The 22,979-nt window shown below is 48.8% G+C and overlaps 1 protein-coding gene across 1 annotated transcript in view; it reads right to left on the bottom strand.

The window, feature by feature from the left end:
- Window positions 1-22,979, bottom strand: part of SHANK2 (SH3 and multiple ankyrin repeat domains 2) — a 604,092-nt gene that overhangs the window by 565,057 nt on the left and 16,056 nt on the right. Inside the window, exons 2-4 of the mRNA XM_006860817.1 lie at window positions 21,141-21,344; window positions 2,311-2,382; window positions 1,560-1,668 (exon numbers count right to left, since the gene is read on the bottom strand). Of these exons, the coding sequence (XP_006860879.1) occupies window positions 1,560-1,668; window positions 2,311-2,382; window positions 21,141-21,344 (385 nt within the window). The remainder of the gene's footprint in view (window positions 1-1,559; window positions 1,669-2,310; window positions 2,383-21,140; window positions 21,345-22,979) is intronic.

The following is a 22,979-nucleotide window of genomic DNA, read 5'->3' as shown; positions in this document are numbered from 1 at the left end:
TGGGGCCGCCAGCACCCCCCAGCACACAGACAGGCCCCACCACACGGACGTGTCTGCCTCAGTGTCCACCTCCACGGAGGCTGAGGAACCCACATTCATGATGCTGCATCTCCAAAAAAACCAGGAGGGGGCCACAGAAAAAGGGACCAGGTCGTCTTGTGTGTGTGCACATGTACCTGGACAGGCCTGACCACCCAGACTCAGATGCAAGCACCCACAGGTGTTTATGAACATGTGTGTTCCCAGAACATTAGCTCTGGCAGCAGGGGTGAGTCGGCGGTGGGGGGTGGGGAGAGGGCTACACATCCAGGGCGAGAAGCTGGGCCCCCTCCATCCCAAGTTGGCACTTGGTAACTCAGTCCATGCATGACATAGTCATGGCTTGAAGTCCACTAGGTGAGTGTGTAAAGCCCACCAGCGGCTCTTCAGGAACCCTATACAGGGTTCAGAAACCCTATACACGACGGCACATACCAACAAGGACCATACCTGTGGGAAAGGGACCCTGGTGGTGCCATGGGTTAAGCATCAGGCTGCTAACTGCAAGGTCTGCGATCCCAGCCCCCCAGCCACTCTTCAGGAGAAAGACGAGGCAGTCTGCTCCCCTAAAGATTAGTCCCGGGAACCCCTGGAGCAGTTTTCCTCTGTCCTATGGGGTATCGAGGACTTGGAGCCGACACCTACAGATCCTAGCCCATTGGGAATACGGTTTTCTCTGGCATGTCAATAAGGCTATATAGCACTGCTGTTGTTGTTGTTGTTAAGTGCCATCAAGTCGGTTCTGACACGTAGTGACCCTTTATAGGGTCTCAGGAGACAACAAGAAGCCTCAGCTTTCTCCTGCAGAGCAGCTGATGGATTCGAACCACCAACCCTGTGGTTTACAGCTCAAGTACACCACCAGAACTACAAAGGGAGCAGACGACATACACAAGTAGGGGAAAGGAGGAGACAATCGATACCAAGCAGAGATCACCAAGAAAAGGAGGAAGACAAGCCGAAGGTGGCCCTCCCAGGTGGGGTGGGGCTACGGATTAGATGCTGTACATTCTAACCCTTACATACTTACTGGGTTATAATCCTATCGGGACAAGTTTTCTTTGTTAAAGAACCCTATTTGTGTAGAACATGTTTTCAGATATACAAAGGGCAGTTTAGGCCCAGAGAAGTAAGCAGAGGTGGGGGCAGACAGAGACCAGGCCACACAACGAACACCAAGGACCCCGGAACAGAAACTGAAGAGAGACAAAGACCTTCTAGAGCCGGCGCCCAGAACTGTGAGAAAATGAATTCCTGTCTGTTAAAGCCGCCCCCTTTTGGTGTTTCCGTTATAGGAATACCTGGAGACTGAGACACACAGTTCACTCGCTTATTCATTTATCAACAGCAATGATCTGCCCCCAGCCATGTGCCAGACACAACCGGCTCACACACCAGTCAGAAGTAGCTTTAAATCCCAATGCACGTAAACATCAGTCCATCCAGCTAGAACAGAATAACAGAACCAGCAGCCCGAACCTACTCTCCAGCCATATCTTGCCCTCTCTAATCACACCCACCTCCCGTCTCCAGGTCGTGGAAATTGGGGTCAAGGCCGCGATCCAACATCTTGACAACTTTGTCCACTGAGCCATGCTGAATATGGTCCATGCATTTCTTCAGGTTGGTCTGAGGGGAGAAACAAGACAATGGATGTGCTTTTATGAACAATGTCTACAACATGGGCATGTTCTGACCTTACTGCCTCCAGGGTTCCACTGGCCATTCTTTGTGAAGAAGCCCTGGTGGCGCAGTGGTTGAGTGCTTGGCTGCTAACCTTAAGGTCGGTGGTTCAAACCCACCAGGCCACCAATGTTCCAAGGGACAAAGATGCAACGGTCAGCTTCCCTAACAACTGTACCCTTGGGAAGGCTATGGACCAATTCTGCTGTGTCCTGTAGAGTCGATACGGACTGGAATGGATCAATGGCTGTGGGTTTACTTTCGGGGTTTTTGGTTAATCTCTAGTCATGGCTTCTTGCTGGCACAGTGGTTAAGCGCTTGACTGTTAACCAAAAGGTTGGTGGTTCATACCCAACAGTCATTCCTTGGGAGAAAGACCAGACAATCTGTTCCCATAAAGGTTAAAGTCTAGGAAACCCTATATGGCAGGCTCCACTCGGTCACATGAGTGGGAACCAAGGGCACAAAGCCCACCACCCCCCTCTGAAGAGGCAGCAGCAATGGCGAGCATCCTGGGGGACAGCTGCCCAGCCTGACTCGTCCACTTCCTGGTGAACCCCCTGAATCCACAGCACGGTCCCCTCCTACCTTTGTGTGGAGCTTGGCCAGCTGTTTCTCATCCAGATTGGACTGTTTATACACTCGCTTCTTGTATCGGAACTGGCGGAGAGAGAGAAGCAGAATCAAGTCAGTATTTCCCATGACGGTTTGGAGAAAATTAAAGTGAGTCTGTCCTGAGATTTATAGCCAGAGCTCCGGGTTCCAACAACACGCATTCCTACCTAAGTCTCTGTGAGAATAACATTTGCCGCAAATCTGCCGTCATTTTATTAAAATAAGCTGTGAGAAGAAACAAGACAAGTATCAAGGGCAGAAAGAGAGGCTTGTCTGTGCTCCCCTCTGGGTTCCTAAGTGATTGTCTTCACTGTTAGGAGACCCCTGCCCCTGCTGGCAGCGAGCTGCATTTACCCAACGAGGCGCTGCTTCAAACACCAGCTCTTCCTTCTCTCCGGTCAGCCTCACTCTGTGTGGGATTCAACATGCATTAGGAACCCACGTCTGGGGCCACCTTAGCTCACTCCTGCAGATTCGGTGTGTTCATCACCCCCAAACAGCGCCGTCTCCTTTGAACTGAATATGGCTGCGTAGGGATGGCGGACCATACATTCTACTGAGACATGAGAAAAGCGTTCAAAAAGAAAGGAATGGTGTCATTATTGTTGTTGTTAAGTGCTATGGAGTCAGTTTTGACCCATAGTGACTCTGTGTAGGGTTTCCAAGAAGCGACTGGTGAGCTTGAACCGCTGACCTTTTGGTTCAAACTTTGCAGTCCAGCGCATTAACCCACAGTGCCACACTAGGACTCCCCAACAATGTCATTGTTGTTGTTGTTAAGTGCCATCAAGTCAGTTCCAACCTATAGCAACCCTGTATAGGGTTTCCAAGGAGCAGCTGGTAAGCTTGAACCGCCGACCATTCAGTTCAAACAGGCTTTGCAGTCTGACGCATTAGCCCACAGCGCCACACCAGGACTTCCCAACAGTGTCATTGCTGTTGTGAAGTGCCATCGAGTCAGTTCCAACCCATAGCAACCCTGTATAGGTTTTCCGAGGAGCAGCTGGTGAGCTTGAACCGCCGACCTTTCGGTTCAAACAGGCTTTGCAGTCTGACGCATTAGCCCACAGCGCCACACCAGGACTCCCCAACAGTGTCACAGTGGATGTCTTTTGCCTAATACCCGGCCCAGCCTCCTGCCTGTCCACCGGGATCCCCCCTTACCCCAAGTCTTCTAGAATGAACATGTGTCGAGGCAAGGGGTTCAGGAGGCACCTGCAACTGGCATTAACCCACTGCTGCGGCGTCAACCCTGACCCACAGTGCCCTGTGTGTGCCTGAGTGGAAGCGGATTCCAGAGAGAACGCAACGGCTGGTCCTTGGGAAGGCGAGTGCCAAGTCTCTCTTCTGAGGCCTCTGTGAGGGGACTCACACCTCCAATACCTGTCTGAGCCGCTCGGAGTGTTAATCTTTTGCACCACCCAGGAGTGGATGAGCAATTGTTGTTATGAGGAGCCATTGAGTCGGTTCCAACTCAACAGAATGAAACATTTCCCAGTTCTGTGCCATCCTCACAACTGATACTACACTTGAGCCCAATACTGCGGCCACTGTGCCACTCCATCTCGTAGGGGGTCTTCCTCTTTTTTAGCTGACCCTTCACTTTACCCAACATGATGTCCTTCTCTGGGGAGTGGACCCTTCACTTTACCCAACATGATGTCCTTCTCTGGGGAATGGTCCCTTCTGGGAATGTTTCCAAAGTATGAGAGACGCAGTCTAGCCATCCTGGTTTCTAAGGTGCACTCTGGCTGCACTCTTTCAGCATAGATTTCTTTGTTCTTTGGCAGTCTACGGTACTTTCAATATTCTCCTCCAACACCACAACTCAAATGCATCAATTATTCTACGGTCTTCCTTATTCACTGTCCAACTCTCACAAAGCGTTAGGAAAAGTGACTTGGATTTTGAGTCAAAACATTTGCCCCAATTCTAGTTCTACTGCTGCTGCGCTGGCTGAGCACCTCAGTTTCCTTATCTGTCAAATGGGAAGAGACACACAAAGCTCCCAAGGCAGGTGACCTGGGATGCAATGTAAGAGTCTCTGCAGAGCATGAGGGTTCAAACACGGCTATTGTCCCTGCCCCTCTTCCCTTGTTGCTTTCACACTCCAAGGATTAGGAAACACAACAAAATATCAAGTTGCAGGGCAGTAGGTGAGCTGAAACTCTAATCCGAGTTCCCAAAATGATGACCTAATGCTCCTTTTGTGCTGCTCCAAGAAAATCAGAACTGAACAGCAGACACAGTTCTCCGTTTGTGCAGACCGAAACCCGGTTTGGATTCTCAGTACCTCAATGAACCAGCTGTGAAAGCCGAGAATTCTGCGAAACTCGGCCTGCAGCGTCCCAGGATCCAGGGCAAAGCGCTCACACTAGCCGCTCTGAGCCAAAGAGGGGGTCCAGCTCCTTTGAAGATTTCCAACTCTCAAATCCTAGATTCAACTAATACAACCGTGTTTTGGAAGGGGGTTGCTACCAACTAACAAACTCTTCACCCTTGTCTATCCCTCGCCTACGCCCTAACCTCCCCACCCCAACCCCCAAACATAGCTGTTGTTGACTTGACCCCTATTTATTGAGTCTCCGTGTGGGTCAGAGCAGAACTGGGCTCCATGGGGTATTCAATGGCTCATTTCTTGGGAAGTTGCCAGACCTTTCTTCCAAGGTGCCTCTGGGTGGATTTGAACCTCCAGCCTTTCCGTTACCAGCAAGTGCATTCATCGATTGCACCTCGCAGGGACAGGTAATCAACCTGCCCACTGGCCCTGGCTTCACCAAGGACAACTGCAGGGACAGTCAGAACAGGCAACCTTTAAAAGTCTAAAGGAATTCTATTCAATGGGCATTTATTTTCAGTTATATAAAAAAAGATCCACAAGTAAGATTCTAATTGTATGACCTACAAACACGTAACATTTACAGGATCACTATGGGCTGGAAGTGATTGGAGGGTACTTAACAACAACACTGTGGAGAATGAGTATTCTGGAACACTTAATTGTGCTCATGAGTAACGTATACCTAGATTAAAAATAGAATAAGGGGACATTGAATGGTTTGATAAAGGTGTGTACCGCAATTATTCAATCTGTATGCTGAGCAAATAAACTGCGAAGTTGGGATTATATGAAAAAGAACGTGGCATCAGGGTTGGAGGAAGATTCATCAGCAACCTACGTTATGTAGATGATAGAACCTTGCTTGCTGAAAGTGAAGAAGATTTAAAATACTGATGAAGATCAAAAGCCACAGCCTTAAATATGGGTTGCATCCCAAGCTAAAAAGAAAATAAAAATCCTCGCTGCTGGACCAATAAATAACATCCATATAAATGGAGAAAAGATTGATGTTATCAAAGACTACATTTTGCTGGGATCAACCATCAACACTCATGGAAGCAGCAGTCAAAAAATCAAATAACGTATTGCATTAGGCAAATCTGTAGCACAAGGCCTCTTTAAAGTGTACAAGAACAAAGATTTGAATCAGTTTGAGGACTGAGTTGTGCTTGACCCATGTAAAAGGTGGACAATAAATAAGGAAGGCTGTACAAGAATTGATGCATCTGCGTTATGGCACTGATGAATATTCAAAGTACCACGAACTTCCAGAAGAACAAATAAATCTGTGTTGGAAGAAGTACAGCCAGAATGCTCCTTGGAAGCCAGGATGGGGAGACTCTCACACTTTGGACATAACTATCAGGAGGGAGTGGTCCCTGGAGAAGGGGGTGAGTGAGAAAGAGGAAGACCCCCAACAAGGTGGATTAGCAGCAGTCATGGGCTCAGGTTTACCCATGACTGTGAGGATGGCTCAGGACCAGGCAGTGTTTCAATCCCTTGTGCACAGCGTTGCGACGAGTCGAAACCAGCTTGACAATATCTAACAACAGCACCACCTCGGAAGTCAGTCCCCAGGCCCATTTCCGATCAACACCACAGACGCCCGAAGAGATGAGCGAAGAACAGTCTGAATGATGGTTCACAGGCTGAGGAAGCATCACAGTGGTCCCACACTGCTCGGCATTTCACTTCTCAATCCTCTCAGGGATACAGATTGGCAAGTATGGCACGAGAGGTGGGTGGCATGCTACCGGCCACACAGGACCAGCAACGTGGCTGAGTCCATCTCATCTGGAAGCCCACACTCCCATTGTATCTGATGAGCAAGTGAGCAGGGCTGATGGAGAAGCTCAGGAACACACCCTGGACCGTGGCTCCCACTCGCTGGTCCACCAGCCCCAGCACAACCCTGCCTGGTGATGAGGTGTTTTCCTTGTCTTGTTTGTTCTCAGGGGTGGGCATGAGGGGGGTCAGGGATCTTCAGATCATACCACTGCCTTCCAAGAGGACTCCTAGTCACTGTGTCCTCGAGCCTGTCACCTTCTGAAAGAGACAGCCAGGAGACCCAGAAGGGTGTAAACGGTGAAGCTTTCATCTACTAACGGAAAGGTTGGCAGTTCAAACCCACCCAAAGATGCCTCACAAGAAAGACCTGGCTGTCTGTTTCAGAAGGACCACACTCCTGAAAACCTTACTGAATGCAGCTCCCCTCTGCACATGTGGGGTCATGATGATTTGCTAGTGCCAACTCAACAGCAAATAACAGCATAGAGTGACCAGGCTCTGGTCACCTGGGCACACTGGATGAGCCTGGGAAAGGTCTGGCACACAGCTGGCCACCAGGGAAGCATCTTTCAGTGCGTGCCCATTTTACAGTGAATAAACCGAGACCAGCATAGCACAGTGACTTACCCAGACCACACACGTTCTCCATAATGCCCTTTCTCTTCCTCGTAGATGCTCTCCCCGTCCCCTTCACCCCGGTCCTACAGGCTCTGAGGAACCAGGTGCCTTCCTTCCACCTCCAGTCACTACAGAGCCAGTGGGTGAGAATCACACCTCAGCTCCAAACTCATGTTCCCGGCCTCTGTAACCTCAGGGTAATCTCTGTCACTCAGAGGGCTCAAATGCCAGCTACTTCCCCGATCTTCTTGTTAGACTAACTCAAAGTGGTGGTGTGCTGTGTGGAGTCATTTCTGACTCACAGCAGCCTGAAGAGCACAGGCTTTCTGAGGCTGTCAATCTTTATGGGAGCAGAAAGCCTCATCTTTCTCCCAACGAACAGCTGCTAGTTTCGAACTGCTGACCCTGAGGATAGCAACCCGATTGGTAACCACTTCACTATCATGTAACTAGTGGTCCTGGTGGCGCTGCAGGGTAAACACTGGGCTGCTAACTACAAGGTCAGCAGTTCAAGCCCTCTGACTGTTCCTCAGGAGAAAGGTGAGGCAGTCTGTTCCCCGATAAAGGTTTACAGGAAACCCTGTAGGGTACTTCTGTTCAGTCCTATAGGGTCGCTATGAGTTGGCGTGATGGCAGTAGGGTTTTGGTAACATAATAATGTGCCACGCAGTAGGAGAGGCTTCCACATTTCCAGAGCAAACGGTTAACCGCTTCATAACTAGCCAAAAGGTTGCTGGTTCGAACTCAGGCAGAGGCACTTCAGAAGAAAGACCTGGGAACCTTTTTCTGAAAGGTCACAGCCATCGAACACCTTAGAGATCAGTTCTGCTCCACAAACGTGGAGTCAATTTAAAACAGCTTACAACCACCTCAGCTATGTCGTTGCTGTGAAGTGCCATCGAGTCGGTTCCGACCCATAGTGACCCTGAGAGGGTTTTCAAGGAGCGGCTGGTGAGCTGGAACTGCTGACCTTGCGGTTCAAATCGACTTTGCAGTCCAGCGCCTTAACCCCCAGCGCCTCAGCTCTATTTCTGGCTAACTGTACATCTGCACTGCTGGAAGCACTATTATAAACTGGGGGTGAACGAGCAGGGTCAGACAGACAAGGGCCGGGTCTGTCTTTACTGTGTGCTGAGTATGAACGCCCTACCTGACACATCGTCCAGTATGTGAAGAACCAAATGCATGACAGATCATGTAGCCGCTCCGGGGCCAAGAAGCAGAAAGGAAGTTGGACCTCTTGTAACCTCAGAGAGGCCGCCAGGCCACCCTATCCCTGGAGACCAAGGACACAAACTCAGGAAGAAGGAGCAAGCTCCATGCTGCCTCCTACTGCTGTTGCTGTTAGATGCCATCGAGTCGGTACTGACTCACAGTGGCACAATGCATAATAGAATAAAACACCACCCAGTCCTGCACCAACCTCACAATCATTGCTACATTTAAGCCCATCACTGCCGCCACTGGGCCAATCCACCTCATTGGGGGGGGGGGGGTCTTCCTCTTTTTCGTCGACCCTGCACTTTATCAAACATAATAACCTTCTCCAGGGACTGGTCCCTCCTGACAATATGTCAGAAGTATGAGAGATGAAGTCTGGCCATACTGACCTCCAAGGAGCACTCTGGCTGCACTTCTTCCAACACAGATCTGTGCTGCCTCTCTAGACCACATCCATTCTGATGAAATAATTGAATCCATGGTTTGTTCAGCCCGTAACTTCTCTCCCATAAACTCCTCAGTCCTCCAGAGAAAGCAGAGGTATAGAAATGACACAAGTCTGCAATCCACAGTAAAATTAGGAGTGCAGCTTCAAGACCCCAAACTATTAATTTTTGATGTGGGGGAAATTTCCCAATAGGAGCCCCCCATTGGTGGCACAGTGGTTAAGTTAATAGACTGCTAACCCAAAGGTCGGCAGTTCAAACGCACTAATGGAAGAAAGGTTGGCAGGGTTCAAACCCATCTTGGAAGAAAGATGAGGCTGTCTGGTTCTGTAAAGACGGAAACTCCTGAGGCGGTTTTCATCTGTCCTACTGGCTCACTGTGAGTCTGAGAGATTCCACAGCAGTGGGTTTAAAAATAATAATAATCAATTCTCCAAAACATAATCCAAATCAACTATGGAGTTGGGTCTCCCCTCCCGATTCTGTGCAGAGACGCAGGAATGAATCAGCCATCGATAAACACTGAAGATGGGATTACCTCCAGCGAAGGCACGCCCTTGCCCACGGGCTGCGGGTACTCGCGAAGCAGCCGTTCCTCGTCTAGAAACTTGCCATCACGCCCATTGCTAGCAGGCTGGAAGAGCCCATAGTTGAGTACGTCCTTCAGGCTCTGGTTCAGCGTGCACAAGACCCTCTGCTTGGCCACCCACACTGTCGCGTCCGGGTTGAAGCGGATGCATTTCTGCAGGGAGAGGAAATAAGAGATTTGATTCGTGGTTTCCACGAGAGTCCCCCTTCCAGCATGTCCTCAGGAGTGACAAAGACATCTTCATCATCCTGTCCCCACGGGTTTTTCTGAGCACTGCTTTTCACGGCTGAGAAATAAAACGTGTTTGTCAGAAACACTTGGTAAATATCTTGGAGGAAGTACAGCCAGAAGGCTCCCTGGGAGCTAGGAGAGTGAGACTTTTGGACACATCGTCAGGAGACCCATTGCTGGAAAAAGACACAGTGTGTGTGTGGTCAAATCAAGGGTCAGCAAAACTGAAGGGGGTACTCCAAGAAAGATGGACTGGAACAACCACCGTAGCCAGGGATGACCACACACCCACAATCATAAAGATGGCGTAGGGCCACCCAATGTTTACTTCTGTTACACAAGGAGCAGGCACCTCATAACAACAACAAAACGGGAAAACCTGAGACTGAACCATATGGTCTTGTGGCCTTCACTCACCAATGATGTAACATGCCCGTTCTCACAGGGCTTGGCTGGCCATTCAGGATCAATGATCAATCAGTAACCACCCACGGCCTCAGGACAGTCCTCTCACTTGAATGGTGCTTCTGAACCTTCAATCTAGCCCCACATTCCCCAACAGAGGGCCTGTGATGGGGTTCGAGAAGCTGCATTCTCCTCCCCAAGTTGGGAGGTGATGCTGCCGGTCTGGGGAACACACTTTGAGAACCATGGTTCCAGTCGAGGCCATGATGTCTCAGACCGGATGGATGTCTCGTCTTTTCAACTCACTGGTAGGAACATCGAAGACACAGTACCTCAGGCCATCCATGCTTGCTCTAAACTCGGAAACTTTCAAAAACATCAGCTTCATGTCTTCCCAAGAAAGGAAGCCTGGATGGGGAATTAAACCCAAGGCCACGCAGTTAATTTCTGAAAAAGTTTAGCAGTCAACTGTGTCTGCAGAGCCATCACAAACCCTTTTCAAAAGCACAAACGTAACACTACGGGTTGGAAGAACAGCTTGGTAAAGTCCCCATGTTCCTTCGAACACCAAGAAGCCCAGAAGCATGAGACAGCTCAGACCAGCTCCTTCCATGATTTCTGATATTTTTTTGTGTGTTGCATTAAAATAATACAGCTGCCAGGAGTTCCTGGAGAGAGGAGGGACAAACAGGTGACACTATTCTGCAAGACACTGTAAGGATGGACATAGGACAACATGTGTTCGTCAGATTCACAGCACAGGGAACGAACAGTCAAGCCCTCAAGCCATGGGCCTGAGTGAGTCACAATGTATCACTCTTAATACATGCAATGTAACAAGTGTGGTACAGGAATGCAACATGTGAGTAACAGAAGAAACCGTGGGGGGGAGGGGGGGAGGTACAGGGGAACTCAATATTTACAAAACCATTTTTTTGTAAACCTAAAACTGCTCTAATATACAGCAACCCAAGCCCTTACCCTACAGTGCCACACCAGGAGATAGGTAGGTGTGTGTGTGTGTGTGTGTGTGTGTGTGTGTGTATGTTGTTATGTGCTGTGGGGTCGGTTCCGACTCATAGCGACCCTGTACAGGGTTTCCGAGGCTGTAAATCTTTACGGAAGGAGAAAACCTCATCTTTCTCCCACGGAACAGCTGGTAGTTTCGAACTGCTGACCCTGAGGTTCACAGCCCGATTCGTAACCACTACACTACCAGGGTCCTATACAGGGGTCATTATGAGCAGGAACTGACTCCTCCCTCCTTAGCACTTAACAATTACAATCATGTCTCTTTAACATAACAAAGACAACTCATTCCCAAAATGTGACTGTGTGGTCCTGGTGTGGCACTGGACCACAAGGTCTGTCTGAACCTCGAGGACAGTGGTTCAACTCCCGCTCCTTAGAAACCCTATACAAAGTCATTATGAGCCAGAACCAACGCGACAACATTGAACAGCAATTTCCTTCATCTGCCCACCTTCTCCCTTCTCCATGAATGGATATTACTATTATTAATTATTATTTCTGTTTTCCAGATTAGAAAGCTGAGTCTCAGACACTATGTGACCATCATGTTTAGAAAGTGGTGAAAGCTTGATCTGAACTCGTGTCAAATCTTCCCTTGGGTCCTGGGGTGGCACAAATGGTTAACTGCTTAACTACTAGCTAAAGCATTGCTGGTTCAAATCTACCCAGACTGTCTCAGAAGAAAAACCTAGCAATGTGCTTCCCAACTGTGAAGCGCTGTTTTACTGAACACATGGGACGCCATGCGTCAAAATCAACTAAACTGCAACTAACAAGTCTCCTCAGCTTCCGGTCCGACTTAAACGGACACATTATATTCCTCTCCACACACGTTCCCGGCCACCCCTTGAGCAGGCAGAAAATAAATCCTGTGACAATCACGGAGGAAACCAAAGTGAATATTTGCATTTGGTGACTTGTATATCATTGGGCATACTTCTCTGTGCTCAGGTTTTCCAATTACTTACAAATTTATCCCAACATTGAACCTTGGCAATTAAAGGGAAGAAACCATATAACCCCTATAATAAGGGACCCAATTTCAAAAACTAAGTAACACCCCCCCCCACAAAGAAGTGACATCTAGCCTCTGAGGTATCATTACTTCTGAAAACTAAAGAAAACGCTATAATTTAGGGTGTCCTGGTGCTGGGGGGAAGAGGCCCCCAATAACGCTGTGACTATAAGTTACGGATGCCGCTCTCTGGGAACAAGTGTACAAGGAAAGCTATAAAACACCATGTTCTTTCATCCCATAATTGGGCTTTGGGGAGTATGAACAAGAGCCAGCCCTCAAAAGAACAACAAAGTCCTTTGAACAAAGACTTTATATCCCAGTATGTTAGAAGAAGCGCAGCCAGAATGCTCCTTAGAAGCCAGGATGGCGAGACTTGGTCTCTCATACTTCAGAAGTATCAGGAGGGATGAGTCCCTGGAGAAGGACATCATGCTTGGTAAAGTGGAGGGTCAGGGAAAAACAGGAAGACCCCTAACGAGATGGATTGGCACAGTAGCAGCAGCAGTGGGCTCAAACATAGCGACGAATGTGAGGTTGGTACAGGGTCTCACTCTGCTGGGCACAGGGTCATGAGTCACAACCAACTTGGTGGCACCTAACAACAACAACATAATTCACAGGACAGGAAAACAAAACACAACACAAAACACATGGAGCCAGCACCCAAGCCTAGCCAAGCACTGTCTACAAAGGTACCTGTTGGGTATAAGTACACAGAAAGGGAACAACATAGGGAAAACGGGGAGCCAACTAAGAGAGAAATAATCCAAGCCGTCACTACTAGTGTTGTTGTTAGGTGCCATCGAGTCGGTACAGACTGATAGTGACCGTATGCACAGAACAAAACACTGCCCAACCCTGGGCCAACCTCACTACTGTTGCCATGCTTGAATCCATTGATGCTGCCACTTGTCCAATCCATCTCACTGGGGGTGACATCAAACCCAAAAACTCAGCCCAACCCTCGTCCACCCCTACTTCTTCCAGCTCACTCCCAGTCTCAAAGATGGTAGGGGCCACCGTCCATTCCAGAAACCCAGCTAATGCGCTCTACCATGTCCCCCTCGTGGAACGTCCACATTAGTCTAGATTGGACCACGGCGCTTTACTGTCCAATGAGCCATCACCATTTCCCCCTGGGCTACCTACCCCCTCATGCCCTGTGTTTGAGCTCATTTATTTACCTCTTGAATTCACTCAACCTCACTCCTGTCCTGCTCTCCAATTCCTCCCTTCTCTGCCAACTATTCTGCTTCTCAAGAGCTCAGGGTCTTTGCTCTTACCCAAGGGACACAAGGAAGAGCTGACAGTAGTCTGGGCCCACCTTCTCCAAAGGTGTGTCCTGCTGGTCAGTCTTGCCTTCCTGCCCTTGCCACTGCACCTCCAGCTGACCATCCCCTCCCCTCCTTGCTGAAATCACACCCATCCTTCCAACCTGGTCTTGGCGAAGCCTTTCTGGCCTCCTCCAACGCTGAGCTGACCACTCGTCACCTCCCACCGGTACTCGGGGAGCTGGGGTCTGACTGCCCATGGGCATAGTCCAATCTACACTGGCTGACCCTGGTCTCTCTTCTGCCCAGTTGCTAGCAGGCTCAGTTTCTCCCAGATGCATTTCTTGTCTACCAAGAGGTTGGTGGCACCCTGGTGTGGCGCTGTAGGATAAGCACTGGGCTGCCAACTGCAAGGTTGGTAGTTCAAGCCCACCAGCTGTTCCTTGGAAACTGTATACAGGGTCGCAATGAGTTGGAACTGATTCGATGGCACTTCACAACCGGAGGCTGTATTTTGCCTTGAGATGTTTCTCTCTTGGTCTCGCTAACTAGCAGGTATCATTGTTAGGTGCTATCTGACTCATAGTGACCTTGTGCACAACAGGACACAACACTGCCTGATCCTGCGCCATCCTCAAAAATGTTGCTGTGTTTGAGCCCATTGCTGCTGCCACTTTATCATGCCATCTCTTTGGGGGTCTTCCTCTTTTTCGCTGACCCTCTACTGTACCAAGCACAATGGTCCCTCCTGATAATATATCTGAAATATGAGAAACCAAGTTTCACCATCCTGGCTTCTAAGGCGTGTTCTGTTTGTACTTCTTCCAACACAGACTGATTTGTTTATTCTTCTGGTAGTCTATGGTACTTTCAATATTCTTCACCAACACTATAATTCAAATACATCATTTCTTCTTTGGTCTTCCTTATTCACTGTCCAACTTTCACACACATATGCTGTTGTTGTTAGGAGCTGCCGTGTCAGTTCAGACTCATAGCGACCCATGTATATGGTTTCTGAGGATGTAAATTGCCGGGGACCTGCCTCAACATAGGAACTTGGTTCACGAGTGTTTGGTTCACGAGGAGGGGATATCTGACAGCGATAGGGACAGCAAAAGAATACACAGAAAGACACAACAAGAGAGACAAAGAGACACCCTGAAACCAGAGTGGATGTATTACTGGCGTCCGGCAGATCAGGCGTGGTGAACATATTAGCCAGGAGGGCGGTAAGATCCCGCATAGTAAACATCTTAACTAAGCGGGCAGTACGTTCCCTTAGCTAGCTGGTCAGCCGTGCATGCCTGTTCAGCCCGTATAGCACGCTCTCCAGTCTGTCAAGCACAGCCTGCAAGCCGTAATGCACTCTCTCACCGCATGCCTGTAATGCACGCCTTGCCAGCTGTAATGCACACCTGGGCCAGCCTGAATGGGCTGCACCTGGGAGAGGATTAGGGAGGATGTTCTTTTGTCTATAGAACAAAGAACCGGGAAGTAGCAAAGCTATTTTTAATCAATCCTTTGGAGAAAAGCTTAACCTTTGAAACCTTTAGTCTCAGCTTAAGGAAAATATTACATTTATCTGTGGATATTAAGGGCTCATGTAAGAAATAATAACAAACATAACTGGACACTAAGATGGAAAACAATTTGCTATAACTGCCAGGTGGCTAGAGTCTGTTCCTCAGAGCTGGCGGCCTGTACGGTCTGCAACAGTAAATCTTTATGAGAACAGAAAGGTCCATCTCTGGAACATGCATAAGAGGTGACTGAAAAGACTACGGCTCCGGTCAGGTGCACCTTAGTTCTCAAAGTGACACCTCTGCTCTTTAACACCTTAAAGAGGTTGTCTTCAGATTTGCCCAATGCAATACATCGTTTGATTTCCTGACTGCTGTTTCCATGAGCTTTGAGGGTGGATCCAAGTAAAATGAAATCCTTTACCATTTCAATCTTTTCTCCTTTTACCATGATGATATTTACTGGTCTAGTTGTGATATTTATTGGTCTAGTCTTTACATTAAATCATATACTGAAGACAGTATACTTTGTGTTTCATCAGTAAGTACTTCAAGTCCTGTTCGCTTTCAGCAAGCAAGGTTGTATCATCTGCATATCGCAGGTTGTTAATGAGTCTTCCCCCAATCCTGATGCCGCATTCTTTTTCATATACTCCAGCTTTTCGGGTGATTTGCTCAGCATACAGGTTGAAGAAGTCTGGTGACAGGCTACAACCCAGAGGCACAGTTTCCAGATTTTAAATAAAGAACATTCTGTTCGAATGACTACTTCTTCTCTGTACAGGTTCTGCATGAGCACAGTTCAATGTCCCAGCATTCCCATTCTTCCCAATGAGATTTGCAATTTGGATAGTCAATAAAACACAAAGTATTTTTTGCATTCAACCAAGATATGGTAGGCAGTGGTGGCTCTGTGATGTCAAATTGGTTCCAACTCATAGCAACCCTGCACCCAAGGTTGCAAATCTTTATAGGGACAGAAAGCCTCATCTTTCTCCCGAGGGGCAGCAGGTAAACTCAACTGCTAGCTGACCTTGCACTTGGCCACCCAGTGCATAGTAACCCACTAGTCTACCAAGACTTCTCAAGAGGTAGCAGTTAGAGTTAGGAACCTGTCAGTCACCCCTCTCCTGGTGGGTTTATGTCCTGACCCATGAGAAAACCCCAGGGGGTCTGGGCTGCAGCTGTCTGACTGCAGATCCAGTGGAATCACCGAAGTCCAAATCCAAGTGGCTTCTCACTTTAGTCTCCCGCCAAGCAGTGGGTTCACTGTGGGATCCGAGGAGTTTGGGGATGAGAGAGGGGGCTGCCATATTAGGGAACTTTACAATCCGACAGCAGGAGAGGGAAGTTGTGAATACACCTTGGAAGTGCTATCAAAGCTGGGGCGTCTGCAGCCCCATAGGGTCTGGAGTTCCAGCTCTGGGTTCTAAGCACAGGGGAAACCCCTTTCTGGGTTACCACCCCTGAAGGGTTTGGCATTTCTCCCTCTCTTTCGGGGACCACCTCCTCCACTGCACCTGGTGATGAGCCTACCTTTGCTGAGGGCTACGGAGCTCTGATAGCGTAGTGGTTACAAATCAGGCTGTGAACCTTAAGGTCAGCGGTTCGAAACCACCAGCCGCTCCATGGGAGAAAGATAAGGCTTTCTACTCCTGTAAAGATTTACACCCTTGGAAACCCTGTACAGGGTCACTATGGGTCGGAATCGACTTGACGACACTTAACAACAACAAGGCTTCTCCAAGCAGCTTCTGGCCTCTTGGAGCTTCCTGAGCAACACCCCAGAGACACCAACCCACAAAGTGAGGCATGGCCTAGGAAAGGTACAATAACTCCATCTTCCTCCTATGGTACTTTGAATTTACTGGATACTGCTTCTCTATTCCCACCAAGTGACTGGCTGGGGCCATGCAAATAAGGTATACAGGACTCCAGGGCTGGGCTTGGTTAGTTTTGGCCATCCGTTCCGTTTCGAAGGAGCCATCTCAGAAGCAAAGCCAGAGGATCCTAGGACCATCACGAAGGAAGAGCATGAGTGAAGCATGAGAACCCCACCTAGAAAAGAGACAGTAGAGACGGTGGCAGAGGTGGTGGCCTGGAGAGACAGAGCCGCTTCAAGCTCTAGGCCCAGGGACAGAAAAAAGCTGAGTACAGGAGACTGGCTTGCAGAATGTGTCCTTTGGGAATTCACAGACTGGCTAAAAGAATTTTGTGCGTTTGTCCAAGCAGGGACAGAGACCAAGGGGTCACACGGCTGAAAGACTGAAGACCAGAGTGAGGCGTGCCTGCAGTCTGGCAGACAAAAGGCGTTCCTGACTGGAGACCTGCTGCATCCTGAGTTGGTTCTGATCCTGAATTGTACCCTGTTCACTTCCCTAATAAACCTCATCATTGTGAGGCTTGTTATGAATTCTTCAATCCCATTGCAGTGGATCGTCGAACCCAGATGTGAATGAAGCAGAGAGGGCTGTGGGTGGGAGGGCTGGTTGGTGTCAGAATCAGGGAAAGAAGGCTGTGGGGTGGAAGCCTGTCTGACCTCCCCTTTATAGGAGGTCAGACTCAAGCTGACTTTGAATGTGATAATCTTTCTCCCCTGTGAAGTCAGGAGCAGTCAGACATGGTCCCACATGTATTTCACACTCCCGGAGTCACACTGTCTGTGTGTCTGTCTGTGGCACCACGGACACACTGCTGATGGAGCACTGCTTAAGGACAAGGGTGAGGTGTCTCTGTTCAGCCGTACCAGATGCTCCACAAATGCAAGTGGACTAAAACTGTGCTGGCTGCCAGTCCACGAACTGAGAGCCACTGGGGAATGCAGCATCAAGGGGCTTCTGGGCTGGACAAGGCTGACGGTGGCGGAAGGTGTCCCTGACCATGGCTTGCTTTGATTGGACAGCGTGGCACATTGTCGCGCCCATTTAATTTTGTCGATGACCAGCACAGGAGGGTCTAGAGTACCGGAGTTTGCAGAGTTATAAGAGATACCGTTGTGATCAGCCATGCCATGGGCCAGTACGCAATGTTGGCTTTTCTATCAGAGAAGCGCACGGTCAAGTTCAAATCTAAACTGAAGACGGTCAAGTTCAAATCTAAACTGAAGACAGCCAGGGCTACCATTGTCCTGCTGGGCCAGCATGACTCAGAGCTATTCATCATGATGTGAGATTAAATACTGAAAATACCTCGGCACAACGGGAAGAGAGACAGAGGCAGAAAGAACCCTGGGCCAGCCACTCATACGCTCGCTGGGTGGCCACCAGGTCTCCTCAGTGCATTGAGTCCTCTGCATTCAAGGTCAGCCTCACCCTGACCATAACTCACACAGCCAATGGTGGATCACAAAGCCACGTGACTTTGGTGCCCTGTGCCCACCCTGGGTGGTGGACACGCATTTACCGATACCGAAGAGTGTCCGCCTGTGGGGACAGCCTTAGTTTCTTGGACAGAGCTGTTTGATCTGTCACAACAGGTCAAGAGAATGCCACAGGGCAGAAGAGATTTTTTTTCCACATTTTTTTTTAGGGGGGAGGGCCTACAAGATAGAGATTATGACAGTGGTTATTTTGGAAGATTTTAGGGAGGGTAAGGGACTGTCTAGACAAAGCATGAAGGAATGGTAAATATTATGCTATATAAAATATGTATTATTATGGTGGGTTGTCTGAAGGCTCTGTAAACCACCATCAACAACACAAGGTTAGAATTACGCAGCTATATTTGGGTACCACCTTCCCTACGGACTGCACCTGGTAATTCATGTAACTCAGGTGAAATTTAAATCCATCTCACTCCTGCTTTCCATCCAAGTAGCCCAGCTAAAGGGTGAAGAATGAGGGGAAGAGAAGCCAAGTCATTTTAGAGGGTGCTCCCTGAAACAGCATGTTCAGAACTGAGAGCTGGAAACAGCATGTTCAGAGCCTCTCAGGAGTTAAGATGCCTGGAATTTGTCTCTCGTTCTTCAGACACAATATCAGGAAGGACCAGTTCCTGGAGAAGGGTGTCATGCTTGGCAAAGTGTAGGGTCATGGAAAAAGAGGAAGACCCTCAACAAAATGGACAGGCAAAGTGGCAGTAACAGTGGACTCAAGTGTAGCAGCAATTGTGAAGTTGGCGCAGGACTGGGCGGTGTCTCGTTCTGTTGAGCGTCGAGTCGCTAAAGATCACAACCCACCCCATGACACCTAACAACAACAACAAGCAGGTTCAGCAAGAACTCAGTGGATTCTGCACAGAACTCAACTTTCCGAGCACGTATCTCAAGGCAGAGACGTGCCGTTCACGTTTGTACACTCCCTCCGCAATTACAGTTTCTGTCATTATTCATTTCTTTGTGATGCATTTTAAAAGACCCATAATGCAACTGAACTTGGCAGGAACCCTTCAGAGGGATACTTGGAGGGCTCTGCCTTTCACAGCCGTTCATTTATCATCTGCATATTTGCACACCTCTGAAACATCGGCAACGCCAACAAGGTCAAGCCAGAGCATAATTGGGCAATTTCCAAAGACAACTGCTCAAATGAACTAACGCTCTCTTGCTGCAAAGGTTTCATCCAGTTGGCACGTCTGGTACTTGGGCACTTACTTGCTAACACTTGACGCTGAAAACAAAGGATTTAAATGGAAGGGGAAATGCTGGGTGAACTTGACCCAGAAGGACCCCCGAGAGCCAAGTGCATGCCTCTGAAGGCTTTCATCACAATAAAGGACCAGGCAGCTGCAGACGCGTTTTCCAAATCACAGTGATATTAGCAGCAATGAGAAGTTGGTGGGCCTACTGACAGCTGAGGGTCTGCGTAGCCAACCTCCGCTTCGGTCAGGGAGATGCGCAACGGAGAGACACGGGCCTGCGTCCTGTCACTGATCCATGTACTCCTCGGAGGTCACTTAACTGTCTTCTTGTAATAACCAGGTTCCCGAAGGGCCAGAACAAAGCAGAGTTTGGGAGGCTGGCCACACAAGTCTGTAGGTGTTGTAGGTTGGCTCCAACTCATGGTGACCGAGTAGACAACGGGAAAATGGTTGCTCGATCCTGAGCCACCTTCACGGTTGGTTGGCCAGTTCACCTTATATAGGGCGCCCTGCATTTCTGCTGACCCACTTCTTTATGAAACTTCCTTACCTTTTTTAGCGATTGGTCATTCCTGATGATGTGGCCAACGTGAGTGAGTGGAAGTCTCCCCCTTCTCATGTCTACAAACATTCAGGTTGTATGTCTTCTGGGATCATTAGGTTCATTCCTGAGCAGTCCGTAATAGAGCCGATATTCTTTACAGGCACCGCAGACCAACAGCATCGTGCCTTTGTCTGTCTTCCTACTTCAAGGAGCTCTAATGACACTGAAGAACAAGGGCTGGAATGTTAACTGTAAGGTCAGTGGTTCAAACCCACGACCTGGAAAATTAGGGTTTGTCTTCTCCTGGAAGGATTTGCAATCTTGGGAGCTTGCCCAGAGTCACTATGTTGTTGTTGTTGTTAGGTACCGACCCACAGCAACCTTATGCACAGCAGAACGAAACACTGTCAGATCCTGGGCCAACCTCACTACTGTTGTCATGCTTGAGTCCATCGATGCTGCCACTTGGTCAATCCATCTCATTGGGGGTCTTCCTCTTTTTCGTCGACCCTGCACTTTATCAAACATAATAACCTTCTCCAGGGACTGGTCCCTCCTGACAATATGTCAGAAGTATGAGAGATGAAGTCTGGCCATACTGACCTCCAAGGAGCACTCTGGCTGCACTTCTTCCAACACAGATCTGTGCTGCCTCTCTAGACCACATCCATTCTGATGAAATAATTGAATCCATGGTTTGTTCAGCCCGTAACTTCTCTCCCATAAACTCCTCAGTCCTCCAGAGAAAGCAGAGGTATAGAAATGACACAAGTCTGCAATCCACAGTAAAATTAGGAGTGCAGCTTCAAGACCCCAAACTATTAATTTTTGATGTGGGGGAAATTTCCCAATAGGAGCCCCCCATTGGTGGCACAGTGGTTAAGTTAATAGACTGCTAACCCAAAGGTCGGCAGTTCAAACGCACTAATGGAAGAAAGGTTGGCAGGGTTCAAACCCATCTTGGAAGAAAGATGAGGCTGTCTGGTTCTGTAAAGACGGAAACTCCTGAGGCGGTTTTCATCTGTCCTACTGGCTCACTGTGAGTCTGAGAGATTCCACAGCAGTGGGTTTAAAAATAATAATAATCAATTCTCCAAAACATAATCCAAATCAACTATGGAGTTGGGTCTCCCCTCCCGATTCTGTGCAGAGACGCAGGAATGAATCAGCCATCGATAAACACTGAAGATGGGATTACCTCCAGCGAAGGCACGCCCTTGCCCACGGGCTGCGGGTACTCGCGAAGCAGCCGTTCCTCGTCTAGAAACTTGCCATCACGCCCATTGCTAGCAGGCTGGAAGAGCCCATAGTTGAGTACGTCCTTCAGGCTCTGGTTCAGCGTGCACAAGACCCTCTGCTTGGCCACCCACACTGTCGCGTCCGGGTTGAAGCGGATGCATTTCTGCAGGGAGAGGAAATAAGAGATTTGATTCGTGGTTTCCACGAGAGTCCCCCTTCCAGCATGTCCTCAGGAGTGACAAAGACATCTTCATCATCCTGTCCCCACGGGTTTTTCTGAGCACTGCTTTTCACGGCTGAGAAATAAAACGTGTTTGTCAGAAACACTTGGTAAATATCTTGGAGGAAGTACAGCCAGAAGGCTCCCTGGGAGCTAGGAGAGTGAGACTTTTGGACACATCGTCAGGAGACCCATTGCTGGAAAAAGACACAGTGTGTGTGTGGTCAAATCAAGGGTCAGCAAAACTGAAGGGGGTACTCCAAGAAAGATGGACTGGAACAACCACCGTAGCCAGGGATGACCACACACCCACAATCATAAAGATGGCGTAGGGCCACACAATGTTTACTTCTGTTACACAAGGAGCAGGCACCTCATAACAACAACAAAACGGGAAAACCTGAGACTGAACCATATGGTCTTGTGGCCTTCACTCACCAATGATGTAACATGCCCGTTCTCACAGGGCTTGGCTGGCCATTCAGGATCAATGATCAATCAGTAACCACCCACGGCCTCAGGACAGTCCTCTCACTTGAATGGTGCTTCTGAACCTTCAATCTAGCCCCACATTCCCCAACAGAGGGCCTGTGATGGGGTTCGAGAAGCTGCATTCTCCTCCCCAAGTTGGGAGGTGATGCTGCCGGTCTGGGGAACACACTTTGAGAACCATGGTTCCAGTCGAGGCCATGATGTCTCAGACCGGATGGATGTCTCGTCTTTTCAACTCACTGGTAGGAACATCGAAGACACAGTACCTCAGGCCATCCATGCTTGCTCTAAACTCGGAAACTTTCAAAAACATCAGCTTCATGTCTTCCCAAGAAAGGAAGCCTGGATGGGGAATTAAACCCAAGGCCACGCAGTTAATTTCTGAAAAAGTTTAGCAGTCAACTGTGTCTGCAGAGCCATCACAAACCCTTTTCAAAAGCACAAACGTAACACTACGGGTTGGAAGAACAGCTTGGTAAAGTCCCCATGTTCCTTCGAACACCAAGAAGCCCAGAAGCATGAGACAGCTCAGACCAGCTCCTTCCATGATTTCTGATATTTTTTTGTGTGTTGCATTAAAATAATACAGCTGCCAGGAGTTCCTGGAGAGAGGAGGGACAAACAGGTGACACTATTCTGCAAGACACTGTAAGGATGGACATAGGACAACATGTGTTCGTCAGATTCACAGCACAGGGAACGAACAGTCAAGCCCTCAAGCCATGGGCCTGAGTGAGTCACAATGTATCACTCTTAATACATGCAATGTAACAAGTGTGGTACAGGAATGCAACATGTGAGTAACAGAAGAAACCGTGGGGGGGAGGGGGGGAGGTACAGGGGAACTCAATATTTACAAAACCATTTTTTTGTAAACCTAAAACTGCTCTAATATACAGCAACCCAAGCCCTTACCCTACAGTGCCACACCAGGAGATAGGTAGGTGTGTGTGTGTGTGTGTGTGTGTGTGTGTGTGTATGTTGTTATGTGCTGTGGGGTCGGTTCCGACTCATAGCGACCCTGTACAGGGTTTCCGAGGCTGTAAATCTTTACGGAAGGAGAAAACCTCATCTTTCTCCCACGGA

Source organism: Chrysochloris asiatica, unplaced genomic scaffold (assembly GCF_000296735.1).
Source record: "Chrysochloris asiatica unplaced genomic scaffold, ChrAsi1.0 scaffold00040, whole genome shotgun sequence".
Lineage (NCBI taxonomy): Eukaryota > Metazoa > Chordata > Mammalia > Afrosoricida > Chrysochloridae > Chrysochloris > Chrysochloris asiatica.
Note: the sequence above shows the minus strand (reverse complement) of the source record. Positions and strands in the feature narration are given on the sequence as shown.